The following is a 12,012-nucleotide window of genomic DNA, read 5'->3' on the forward strand; positions in this document are numbered from 1 at the left end:
TGTGCTGCTGGTAGTGAAGGAAGATCCTGGGTGGCGCAGGTAGTAGGAAAATACGTTGCAAAGCGAACGGCTGGGTAGGTAGAATCACGAAACTGGGAAAAGAAGGGACTTGCAATTCTCCATTCTCCTTCCATACCAACGAAGCACACGAACCGGTTGCGACAGAGCGAATGCAGTAAGAATCCTGCATCCTTGCGTCCCTTTTCGTACGGGTAAGCCCGAATTGAGGGTTGTCCCGGTGAAGGTCCCTATTGGAAACATAAATTACCTGAGCTTTTCTTAGCTCTCGCAGTCTCGGTCTCTTTCTCGGAATGGAACATCTATATCGTGTCCTTTTCGTTTGGCTGTTTCTGCTATTTCCCACTTCATTTGGGTAAGTCTGTGTATTGGTATTTCTTTGTTGTTTTTACAATTGGGTGGTAGAGTATTCTTATGGGTAATAAATCATACACGCACAAAAAGGTTTGAATTTTTACCACGGTCTGCGACGTAACGAAGATATTATTAAGATAGTAAGACAATCTTTCATTTTTGTATGATTTAGGACAATATTTATTTGTACGGGGTTCCCTCCTCCCGTACCCTTTTTGGGACGCATTGTATGCCGAGAATGTAATACTTTGGAAATTTGAAACCTAATAGGTAATAATTGGATATACTCCTAGAAGCTAGATTTTAAATGTAATCTCTGCGCACAGCTTAAAAGGCGTTCGTGTGGTAACTGTATGTACATGTGTGTGTGTGTGTGTTTTTTTTTCTAACTTGCATTGTGTTCCGCTTGTTGGAACATTTTTAAACTAAGAAGCCACTCTCCAACTGGTTCATCTAATATCATTTGCTGTACTTAGCAACGACCTCCTTAAGCAGCGCTTGCTGTGAGCTGGTTAAATCTTGCCGCTCACACATCTCATCCCGCACCGCCGTCAACGACTCCACATCCTTCGCTTGACACGATACGACGAGCGACTGTAGCAGAAAGACGAGCTCCTCCGGCAGTGGGACCGGCTGACCTCCGTCCGGTCTCAACTCCCGCCCGGCATCACCGACGGTGGAGTACCGCTCGATAAACTTATGATCGTACCGCACGGACGGGGGCAGCTGCAGCAAACACAGCAACAGCAGCCGGGACACCTCGATCTTTCGCATCACGTCCTGATACAGTGCTTCACACTTTCGCTCGGTAACGTCGTCGTAAATCTCGGACAGCTTCTCAAACGCACCGACGTAATCGCGCCCGGCCAGACTTTCCTCCGCCGACCGTTCCAGATCGGCGATTCGATGGCAGGGTGAGCTGAAATCGCTCGTCAGCTCCACGCTCGGGCTGATTTCCTTCAGTTCCCGTATGATGGCCGCTCCGATGACGGATTTGTCGGGCAGGCGGGAAAGGGCTTGCGTGTAGCAGCGGAACGCACCCTCGTGGTAGGCGTGGGCAATGTTGCTCACCCGCAGCCGCTCCTGCTTAGCGTGCGCGGTGCGGAAGGATCGTGCCGCACGGAGCAGTGCCTCGACCTCGCCCGTATCGTTGCCGATAAGCTTTTCGCATTTGCTTTGACCGATGTAACATTTCGCTGCATATTCTGGCTGGAATGCTTCGTTGAAGCTGTTCGCTAGCGCACCGAACTCGTCCGAAACTTCCGATACACTTGGTCCGAAGCGTCTGAAAAAGGGGTTTTTGTGCTTTGCAATGAATGTAGCAGAGGAAGTTGTTTTTGGGGCGAACGCACTTACTTGATCAATACTCGCTGTATCTTCTTCAGCTTGTTGCATGTCGTTTTGTACTGATAAATCAAATCAGAGCTGGCCATTTTATTTAGCAGCGGCTCCGAGATGGCTCGATTCGACCGAATCTATTCACTCGCTCGGTGCAATTCTGATTGCTTCAATTGCTTTTTCTTGTGTTTTTTTTCGTCCCTCTTCACAGCGATGATGTAAACAAACAGCTGTCACTGGGCCATTGCGATAGGAAAACAGAGAAACGTGCACCGAACCGATCGTACCTCTTGCTGGGAGCGGGCAAAAAGTTAGGAAAATCTGTGTAAGTATCTAATTGGAACCTGTTTTTCGTGCATTTCAAAGAAAACTGAAGCCATTTACATTACTGTGAAGCATCGGAAAGCACAGTAAAACGTGTTGTTTGGACGATTCCAGCACTGCCCCGTTTCATTGTTTATGCAATCTCTGTTTCAGCTTCGGTCGTTCCAAGGAGAGGTGAAAATGCGACACGCAAAGTTCATCGCACGCACGGTGCTGGTGCAAAACAACAACGTCGAGGAGGCATGCCGAGTGTTGAACCGCATTTTGGGCAAGGAGGAGATTTTCGACCAATACCGACGCACTCGTTACTACGAAAAGCCATTCCAGGTACGGTAATCCAGCTCCCCGGCCCGGTCCCAACGTTGAGCCGGTCCATATCTGTTGCTGAAATTTGCTTCTGATGTATGATATTTCTGTTGCAGACTCGACGACGCATCAACTTTGAACGCTGCAAATCTATTTACAACGAGGACATGAATCGAAAAATCCAATTTGTGCTCCGCAAGAACCGGGTCGAGCCGTTCCCGGGATGCAATTAGTTTGATCGGTTACAAAATATATTCGCTGTAGTCTGGTGAAGAGATCATGATACGTTTATTTATTCATAAGAATCATGCTGTGGATGAGAATTAACCACAAACGAATACGATTGTTTGCTTTTGGTCAATAATTTATTGAAAAAGTTGTGAAATTGTGAAATATTTCAACGCGCCACCCAGGAAGACCTGCAGCCGACACATTGCACGAGCGCTCTGAGAACTGAAAGCGGCACCGTAAACCAAGCGACGCGGGGCGGCGATGTCAACTGTCAAACAGATGACACGACAGTGTGGGAGCGAGCAGGCAACAGCACATAAAAAAGAGGAGTCAACTTTTCTGGGACCGAAAGAAGCGAAAATTCCGTGCCGATCGTGTTTGCGCTTTCCTGGATTTTTCAAGCCAGGTGCAAAGAAAAGTCGGAAAATTGGGTGCACCGTGCAGCTACACCGTTCGCTACACAAGCGCACACACACGGCCGCCTACGCAAACCGATAGATCCGGTGCAGCGAGCGTGATTAGCTTTCAATTCCCCCTCCCGACACTCTCTGCACGGACCTGGAACTGCAACGCGTTCCAACCCGGGGGTAGTAGTAGTGGTTGGTTGTCCCTTGGCCTGATAATTGGAGCGGTGCCGCCGACCGTCGAACGTCCTCCCGGTATTGACCGACCGCGAAGACCGCGTTGAAGACGTCCTGGTGTTTGTGTGTGTGTGCTGCTGTATTGCTGGAGCACGCCAAGGAGACGGTTTTTATCGTATCTTTGAAGCGAGCGTGTGCTTGTGTATGTGTCAGTGCAGTGTGTATGTGTGTGTGTTGATGTTGCGGTGCGTGTGGTTGTGCGTTAGTAAAAAAAGTGAATCCAAGTAGGCAGGGCCCACACCAAAAGCGGGGTCGTGCAAAGTCGTTGTCCACAAGGCCCCGTTGTTCGTACCACTCTCATCCCACGGGAGCTGGCAGAAGTTGTTTGCGTGGAAAAGTGTTTTTATAATTAATTTGTTGGTGCATTGAAGTAAGACGGGCGGCAACGTCCTCGAGACCCCACCCCCTACCAGCGACACACAAGGGCTCTCGCGAAACGCCGCTGACGATCGTGAGATCACGCGAAAGGAGTGGCAGCAAAAAAAGAAGCGCCGAATTTGGGAAGCGAAGCGAAGGAAAGTCCCATCCCTTCCCGGGGTTTAGCGAAACCAGCAAACAAGACAAATTTGACGTAACTTACCACCACCATCGCAGGGGCAAAGACAGTTTGCCAGTTTTGGATGAGCAAAAATGATTCTGCTAGAGATCAACAACAGAATTGTGGAGGAAACGCTTACAGTGAAATTCAAGAATGCAATCGCAGGGTGAGTAATCCGTCGCCGCGTACGACCGACTAATCGTCATCATCATCACGTCATCGCCGGGCATTGTGCGGCAGCGTAAACTCCCTTCTTTTCGCTTCTTCCCTCCTCAACGGCTACTGGGGATGAAAGCATAAACAAATTGCTTAGAGGCACTAACCACATTAATGAGATTTGTTTGCAGCATTGAAGCGCGGCAGTTGTTCCTGCATGGGAAGCATAATATTAATGGTCTAAAATGGAAACTTGTCCCTCTCCGTGTTGCTGCTACCCCGTGTTTTCTGCTCGGTGACGCATCATGAGTGCGTTCCGCAAGCATGAGTTTTTAGAAACAGCCTTGCAAAACCCTCCAACAGACACGTTTCGCATGCACAGCCTTCCTCCTATGCTTCCGATGTCATCGACTGTGGACGGACCGTTTGGCTCTTGTTTCAAAAGCACCGAGCCAACACCCTTTCCGAGGCAGATAAATGTGCTGAAGGGACAGAAAAATGCTCTGCGGTGGTTGCTGTTATCGCGCGCGCTCGCCCGCTTATCGGCGCAATTTTTGGCCGCTTAAGTCCACAGACGACGACTACGACCACCCGACACATACACAGAGACTAGTGCACCGTTTGAAAAAAAAACGCACCCCAGTCGATGATGATTTTTGGAGGAGGGGGGGGGGCTTTTTTGGGGTGTGATGAATGTTAATGCTTGCCTTATCTTTTCCCCTTGGCCGTTCACCATAATCGCCCCCGGCAAAAGCAACGTACTGAAAATGATGGCTCAAATGAATCGGCTCTGTAATGGTAAAGGGACTAATGAAGCGATGTATTAAGATTTTCATGCGTTTTGTTTATTGATGCATTGCAGAAGTGCATGTTTACATTTCGTGTAAGAAGCATTCCAAATATATAATGTGTTCGAAAGGCAGGAGAACGAATATTTGCCCGTCTACACACACACACTCTCACCATTGCTCGCTTTGTGGGGTTGATCGTGGTTGCCGTTTCCATATCGAACCGTCTTTGTATCTTATCTTGTTAGGCAACTTCGTCGCAATTTTCGTTATCGATGAAGTGGTGGTGTCACACCTGCATTTACACTAACACTTCAAACCATACTTGGTTTGGTTTGTCCCCTTGAATCCATTTTCCATTTGATTTTATTTGTATATCAAATATCAAATCGACAAGTCAGCAATATTTATGGCTTAGTTTGAAATGAAAAATCATAAAACAAAACGCAATGTGCTCGTTACGGCGAAACGATGAATTGTTATAAGCAAACAAATATTCGCGGCTTCATGCCCTTTTGCAATCAAGGTTTCCTTTCCTGTGAACAAACTTACCCTCAACTGCAATTGCTGCAATTCTCTCAAATGCTTCCACACTACAAAGAATTCCCCATATGATTCATTTAACTCCCGCGCGATAAGTAAAACATTTGTCAGCGTCCCTCGAACAATGTCATCATCGTCTTGGTGACGGGAAACTTTCCCCCGTCCCGAACGAGTAACATGTCGTCTCGTTTAATTCGTACCCGTTTACTGTCGTTTTGCTTGTCTCTTCCGGACAATATACATTTCCAATGTACTGATGCATTGCCTCTTTTTTTATCTCTTCTCCATTGTAGAAACAAGGCGGAATCCATCGATGTGACGGTAGCAGACTTCGATGGAGTTTTATTTCACATCTCGAACATAAACGGCGATAAAACGAAAGTGCGAGTAGGTATTCCTGTACTGTATGGACATTAAAACTAGCCGACAGAAGAAAAAAACAAAAGTTCCACAGCAGAAAGAAGCATAAAAAAGAATACGGACCCCCCACCACCCCTTAAAAAGGGTAAAAGTAGAGCAGCGAGGATGGGGACAAAAATTGAGACTATATGAGGACAGTGGCCGGAGCGAAAGCACCATTATCCAATTGATTATCGGCAAAACTATACATGTGTCTCGACGCACTGGTCCGTGTGGCGCGCGCGGTGTTCGAGTCGCTCGTTCGAGAAGTAGTGTGAATGTCCTTGTGGCGGGCTGATGCCAAGAAGCGATCCAAACGAACGATGCCAAACGCGCACTAGGCCTCTTATCATTTGCTGCCACTTTTGTTCGTTCGCTGCTCTCTCCCGTCATTCAGCTATCTAAAATGCTACATGATTGTTTTATTTATTATGTTGCTGCTTGTTCCCGTTTTCTCCCGCAGACGAGCATATCGCTAAAATTCTACAAGCAGCTACAGGAGCACGGTGCCGATGAGCTGCTGAAGCGCGAGTATGGCGACCTGCTGGTAGCCCCCGAGGACGGGTACAACGTGTCGGTGCTGGTCGATCTGGAAAACATACCGGAAAACTGGGAGGAAACGGTGCGAAAGATCGGCCTGCTCAAGCGAAACTGCTTTGCCTCGGTGTTCGAGAAGTACTTCGACTTCCAGTCGCAGGGCGAGGGCGAAGGCGAGGGCCAGAAGCGGGCAGTAATTAACTATCGTAACGATGAAACGATGTAAGTGTGGGTTGGGAGGGTTTAGAATCGTACGCCATCCTTTCGTTTGAACGTTTTAGCTAAATTGCCTACTGTTGAATGGTCAGGAAGTGGTGAGCCTTTCTAAGTGCGAGCGAAAGGATGGCAAAATAGAATTGTTGCATTTGATAATTAATATCGTCCCCTCCCAACTTCCATTGCAGGTACGTTGAAGCAAAGCCGGACCGTGTGACCGTCGTGTTTAGTACGATATTCCGCGACGAGGACGACGTAGTGTTAGGGAAAGTGTTCATGCAGGAGCTGCGTGAGGGCCGAAGAGCTTCCCACACGGCGCCGCAAGTATTATTCTCCCACCGGGAGCCACCGCTCGAGCTGGCCAATACCGGGGCACGGGTCGGCGAGAACATAGGCTACGTAACGTTCGGTAAGTGATTGAGCAAGCCGACGGGGGCTTTGGATTCGATTGAGTGCTTTATTTCGACAAGCTATTTATCGATTTTTGGCATTTTTTTTTCTCTCTCTTTGCAGTACTATTCCCACGGCATACTGCGAAGGAAACGCGCGATAACACGATCAATTTAATTCACATGTTCCGTGATTATTTGCATTATCATATTAAGGTATGTTGGACAGGGGAGGGGAAAGCAGTTCCAAACCAAAGGCAGTTGGTGGTTATTGTTATCTTTTTTTATAAACTACTTCCCCCCAGTGTTCGAAGGCATACATCCACTCCCGAATGCGGGCAAAGACGACGGAGTTTTTAAAGGTGCTCAACCGTGCTCGACCGGAGCCCAAAATAACGGAAAAGAAAACAATAACGTAAGCATTGTAGATTTTTTTAATACCGAGCTCTGGACAAAATTGTGATAACCGTTTTTGTTCATACTTTTACATACTTTTGCAGCGGCCGAACATTCATCAGAAAAGAATGATTCTAGAAGTTGTCGGACGCGTCTAGTTGTTAAATGTGTAAGTATTCAAAACGAACCTAATAAAAGGAGGAAAAGAGACGGCACGAGAAAAGCGCAAACGGAGGGAAAACCGATGGCAGAAATCCCAACTGGTCTCTCTTTTTTCGGAAGGAAGTGTAAGTGTAAAGGAAGTGGGTTTTGGGCAAATTCTGCTATCGCGAGGACAAAACAGTGCAGTGTCCGTGATTTGGTAGGCATAAAACCAAACCACCATCCCCACTCTTCTTCGCCGAAGCATCGTAAGCAAATAAACCATTTTCAAGCTGGTAACCGATTTGTTTTCGACAGTGTGTTCCTCTTTGGTGGGGACGGGGGTACGCACACCCACCCATCGGTGTAGGAAATGGCCAACGAAATAGTAATTGTAAGCCACAGCAAGAGCAAATGGTGCATAGGTGTGTGTGGTATATATAAGCTAACATCAAACAAATCCTAGCCTGTTACAATAGAATTCTAAACTTCTCACCCGAGATAGCCCGAGAGAAAAAAGGGGATAAAGGCCACCACAATTTAGCCTATTACACAGTTTGACACACATTTGATAGTTAAAAATTAGTCGAAATTATACACTTTCGAACCAACCCACATACCCACATGCCGCAAAATGGATGCAAATTCAAACACACCATTATAAGAGGAAAAAAAACAGTCAGTAGCATTCATTCTTAATCGTCGCTGCCAATGTGAAACAAAACAAGAAAAAAGCTGTATTGTGTAAACAAATAGAACTCAACAAAAAAAAAAACGTTAGGAAAATAGGGCCAAATGTAAGGACACTCCTTTGCAGGGGGGAGTGGGCAATTCTTAACGGCTTTGCTACAAAACAAGAGGAAAAAGTGTAGAAGTCGTTCAATTGAAAGAGAAAAATAGAGCTACGCTAGTAAGGAACGGGGAGGGGCAAGTAAAAAAAATTGCAGTATGAGCTAAGGATAACTAATTTTATAAAAAGAAAGGAAGAGCAAAATTAAAAAATAGGACACGAGTCAGACAAGGCAAAAAGCGTGGTGAACGGCATAGGAGAGTAGAGTAAGAAGACGCATTTATCCGGAAGCCACACACACACTGCTAAAAACTAAAATCGCACAAACGAACAGAACCACAATGGTCAATGCTGCTTGAAGTTGTGGGCGCTGTGGTTTGCTCTGGTTGGTTCGGACAAAAAGGGGGGAAAAGGGCGAGAAGCAGCAAAGAAAAAAGAAGAAGAAGAAAAAAGCGGAAGACACACTAATCAATTTACTAATCAATTGCGAATGAGATATCAAAAAAAAAGGAGAGCTCTAATGGACGGCGCGTGATCGTTCGTTACAAAAACCGATCCGTTAGAGATGATGGCGCAAAGGATCGATTGAAAAAAATGAAGCAAAAGCTAGCACATTAATAAGCGCATTAATAAACCCTCCATTAAGAGCGGTCCCTAAAGTCCGAAGAGAAAAGGGATAACTCTTCTGGATAGGAATGAAAGCAACTTAAATGCAATATACTAATCGATTGAGAGAAGAAAATGGTAGTACTAAAATCGAAATGGACGAGAGAGAACGAGAGAACAAGTTACGTGGGGCATAGATTGTTTTCCTCATCAAATTTTACCAAACTACACACACAAGAAAAAGCCGTTGTTTACTATTAACTACTACAGCTAATATTATTATTACCTAGTAGCCTTTAGTGCGAAAACACCGTCGGTGAAGTGAAACTGGAGGGAAAAACATGACTAGAGAGAGAGAAAGAGAGAGACGAAATGAGTACTAAGAACAAGCAAGCCTAGCAAACGAACAGATAGTTAAGAAATGATCCTCATTTATAGGTAGCGTTCGCGTTTCTGGTAGAGAGAGAGAGAAGATTAACGGTAGGATTGGTTGCGGGGGATGGCCATTAACCTGGGATCGCAGCGATCGAGCTTCTAATTGCGGTGTACTGTGGTGATGATGATGATGATCGGTGGATCATATTCTTCCAGTTGTTTGTAGTGAATGTAGAGTGAGAGATGTGCGTGTGTGTGTGTGTGCGTGTGGTTGTGCCACCCAAACCACGGCCCCCGGAGGAGGAAGGGAGGAAGACCAGGAGCATTACTAAGAGTGAAATCCTGCAGTGCATTTATATTAACTTAGTGGGGCAAACAGGCAAACAACACAACACACCACAACACCATTAAACCAGGCAAAGCGAAGCCAAATACCATGCCCTTGCCTTGCTTTTTGTGTTTGGTTTTCCCCGGTTACCCGCTAGCGCAAACGTCCCTTTTAAAGGGTGCTATACCGTTGCGGGCGGGGATAGTACTCCCTGCGTAATGTATCGTCGCCAGCCAAAACACTCCTCCCTCCCATGGAATGTAAAAAGAAATCCATCTCCCATCTACTATAGCTAGCTAAGCGAAAGGATGGCCACCACCACGCGCCGATATACACAAAATTGACTTTTTGCGGAGGGGGGTTACGCGGACAAACACACGTGCCCAAGCCCGATTTTACCATCCCAATCTTAAAGGCAGTAGCGAATTCGGGCCCCATTCGTTAAAGCTTCCTACATCGGATAGAATGTGATATCCTCCTTTGTCTCCTGTAGCTTTCCGTTGCGCTATCAACGGTGTGCGTGCGTGTGTGTCCACCTTTAAGCTCTCGTTAATATCCCTCCCAAAACCAAGAAGAAGAAGAAGAAGAAACGCATCGTATCTGGTTTGCGGTAGAGCAAATGCTTAGGAAAAAAGTTAATAATCAAACTTCGAACGTGTTTTACATCATCCCCCCCAGAAATCAAGGCTCTCTCTCCAACAAAACCTAACAAGTGTGTTTCCACTTCAAACTGGTACTGTCGGTCGACAAGACCCAGACCGAGACACAGTGGATGTAGGGGCAGAGAGGGGTTAAGATTCTCGAAACCTTGTGCAAAAGTGAGCTCCAAAAATGAATTAAAAATCGAGAAAACCGAAAAGAATGCAACCAATCTTCAATAAATCCAACAAAACAAAGCAAAACGCACGTGAAACTCGATGGATGAGGATGGAATGTGGTCGTTGCGGTGGGTTGGTGTGAAGCAAATGAAAGAAATGTACATTTTACATCGAATTGCACCCCTCGACCTTTTTGCTGGCTGAGCCACCGGAAGTCATCACTTTACTGAAACGCATCGTATCGCTTTACATCGTTGGGTGTATGGCCGCCCCAATCGTGTTTCAGCTCTGCAAGCCGACGCCATCCCCCAGTCCCCCATCCACCCTTGGCATAGGTCATCGTGTCGAGAATGTGTCACTTCCTGTTGAACCACCACCGACCCCGTTCTCCTCCCGATATCGACGATGATCTAAACATGTTTTTGAATAGCAAACGTTAAGATAGGGAAAGCTCATCGCGCGCCGTCTGGATAGGGGAACAGGATTGAGGCGGTTGATAAGGGTGTGGCTGGGTGTGAGGGGGTGGGTGTAATAAAATGAGCAGCAGGTGGGACACTCCTTAATTCCACCAACCACCTCGGCCTGAAGGAAGGGCACACCCTGTTGCTGCTGGCGGGCGCGAAAAGGATATGAAATAATAACCCGAACCGGACCGAGGGTGGCGTTCTCGTTCGGTTCGGGTGTTGGTGTGTCCGCACACCCACATACACGCGGGAACAACTTTCGCCTGGTAAAGGCGTACGCTTCCCGCAGGTCGAGCTTCAGTCGTGTGGCTTCAACCGTCCCAGTCGATAACGGTTTTGTGTGCGCAACAAAGTCCTTCCGTGTCTTACCTTTCACTAGTCTAGCAATCCAGTCCCACCTGTGACGCGACATCACAGCGAAGAGACGATGGGCGACGAGATGAGTGTCGAGCAGGAGGCGGAAGCGATCCTCGAGGCGGAAACGAGCTTCGGGATGCGCGTGTGGCATCTGCTGTTCCTGTCCTGCGGCTCCGTGCTCGGCGTCGTCATCATGCTGTGCTGCTGCATCCGGTTCCGCATACCCCGCACCAAGCAGGACATCGAGGCGGACTACCATCGCAAGAAGCTGACGCGCAAGTTTCGCGAACGGCTGGACTGCATGAACAATGCGGACATCGACGAGATGGACCTGATCAAGGCGCTCGAGCGCGTGCGGGAAGAGTACGCGGCGGAGCAGGAGCGGCAGCAGGCTGGCAAGGAGGCGGCCGAAAACAAGGACAATCAGGCAATCGTGACCGTGTGCGATCAGGTTTGAGGCGTGTGGTGGCGGTGGAACACGTGGGGTTAGTGAAGGTGAATTATGTTTTATTTCCTTGTAATTGAGCGTATTGGCTGATAAGGTTAATGTAAGACAATTGGAAACACTTGATGAATTCTAATAGTTTTAAAATTGACAACCATCAGTTGGTTCAGCTTTATTGGAACGTAATTTGGTACAAAATTGACAGTATTTATCGGCATACTTGTGTAGTAAGTGGTCATACGAGTTCTATCGACATTTTCTACTAAGTTTAGTTACTTCTTTAAATGCTGTAATCGAAGAAAAATAAATTAAAATAAAACTCATTTCGTAATCGTTAATCGACTAGCCGTTTTTAGAAAAGGAAAAGGGACATCATGAGGGGATTGAATGGCGAATAATATTTAGTAACAAAACAATCCTCGGAATACATCACCAACAATTGAATTTTCTTTCTTCCTTGAGCAATTGCTGAGAATTTGTATTGCTAACAAGAAATTCAGTGTAATGTAAAGTA

At 46.8% G+C, this 12,012-nt stretch overlaps 5 protein-coding genes across 5 annotated transcripts in view; 4 read left to right on the top strand and 1 right to left on the bottom strand.

Annotated features, from left to right (window-relative positions):
• The window catches only part of LOC120903633, a 29,918-nt gene extending 27,886 nt beyond the window's left edge, over positions 1 to 2,032 (top strand). Inside the window, exon 8 of the transcript XR_005739631.1 lies at positions 1,922 to 2,032. The gene's annotated coding sequence lies outside the window, so the exon portion shown is untranslated. The remainder of the gene's footprint in view (positions 1 to 1,921) is intronic.
• Positions 749 to 1,923, bottom strand: LOC120903637 (40-kDa huntingtin-associated protein). Its single transcript, XM_040313181.1, has 2 exons — positions 1,729 to 1,923; positions 749 to 1,657 (listed from the first exon to the last, which is right to left on the bottom strand). Exons 1-2 carry the CDS (start codon positions 1,803 to 1,805, stop codon positions 832 to 834), a joined length of 903 nt encoding a protein of 300 aa, XP_040169115.1. The 5' UTR covers positions 1,806 to 1,923; the 3' UTR covers positions 749 to 831.
• Positions 2,033 to 2,188: 156 nt separating the features above from the next.
• LOC120903639 (28S ribosomal protein S21, mitochondrial) lies at positions 2,189 to 2,617 on the top strand. Its single transcript, XM_040313183.1, has 2 exons — positions 2,189 to 2,361; positions 2,457 to 2,617. Exons 1-2 carry the CDS (start codon positions 2,215 to 2,217, stop codon positions 2,571 to 2,573), a joined length of 264 nt encoding a protein of 87 aa, XP_040169117.1. The 5' UTR covers positions 2,189 to 2,214; the 3' UTR covers positions 2,574 to 2,617.
• A 234-nt stretch (positions 2,618 to 2,851) lies between these two features.
• LOC120903636 (probable actin-related protein 2/3 complex subunit 2) lies at positions 2,852 to 8,182 on the top strand. The gene is made up of 7 exons (XM_040313179.1): positions 2,852 to 3,916; positions 5,531 to 5,624; positions 6,100 to 6,395; positions 6,578 to 6,798; positions 6,903 to 6,994; positions 7,084 to 7,193; positions 7,279 to 8,182. The coding sequence occupies exons 1-7, from the start codon at positions 3,843 to 3,845 to the stop codon at positions 7,304 to 7,306; spliced, it is 915 nt and encodes a 304-aa protein (XP_040169113.1). The 5' UTR covers positions 2,852 to 3,842; the 3' UTR covers positions 7,307 to 8,182.
• Positions 8,183 to 10,434: 2,252 nt separating this feature from the next.
• Positions 10,435 to 11,836, top strand: LOC120903638 (transmembrane inner ear expressed protein). The gene has a single exon (XM_040313182.1). The coding sequence runs from the start codon at positions 11,124 to 11,126 to the stop codon at positions 11,508 to 11,510; it is 387 nt and encodes a 128-aa protein (XP_040169116.1). The 5' UTR covers positions 10,435 to 11,123; the 3' UTR covers positions 11,511 to 11,836.
• Positions 11,837 to 12,012: the final 176 nt, after the last annotated feature.

Source organism: Anopheles arabiensis, chromosome 3, assembly GCF_016920715.1.
Source record: "Anopheles arabiensis isolate DONGOLA chromosome 3, AaraD3, whole genome shotgun sequence".
Classification (NCBI taxonomy): Eukaryota; Metazoa; Arthropoda; class Insecta; order Diptera; family Culicidae; genus Anopheles; species Anopheles arabiensis.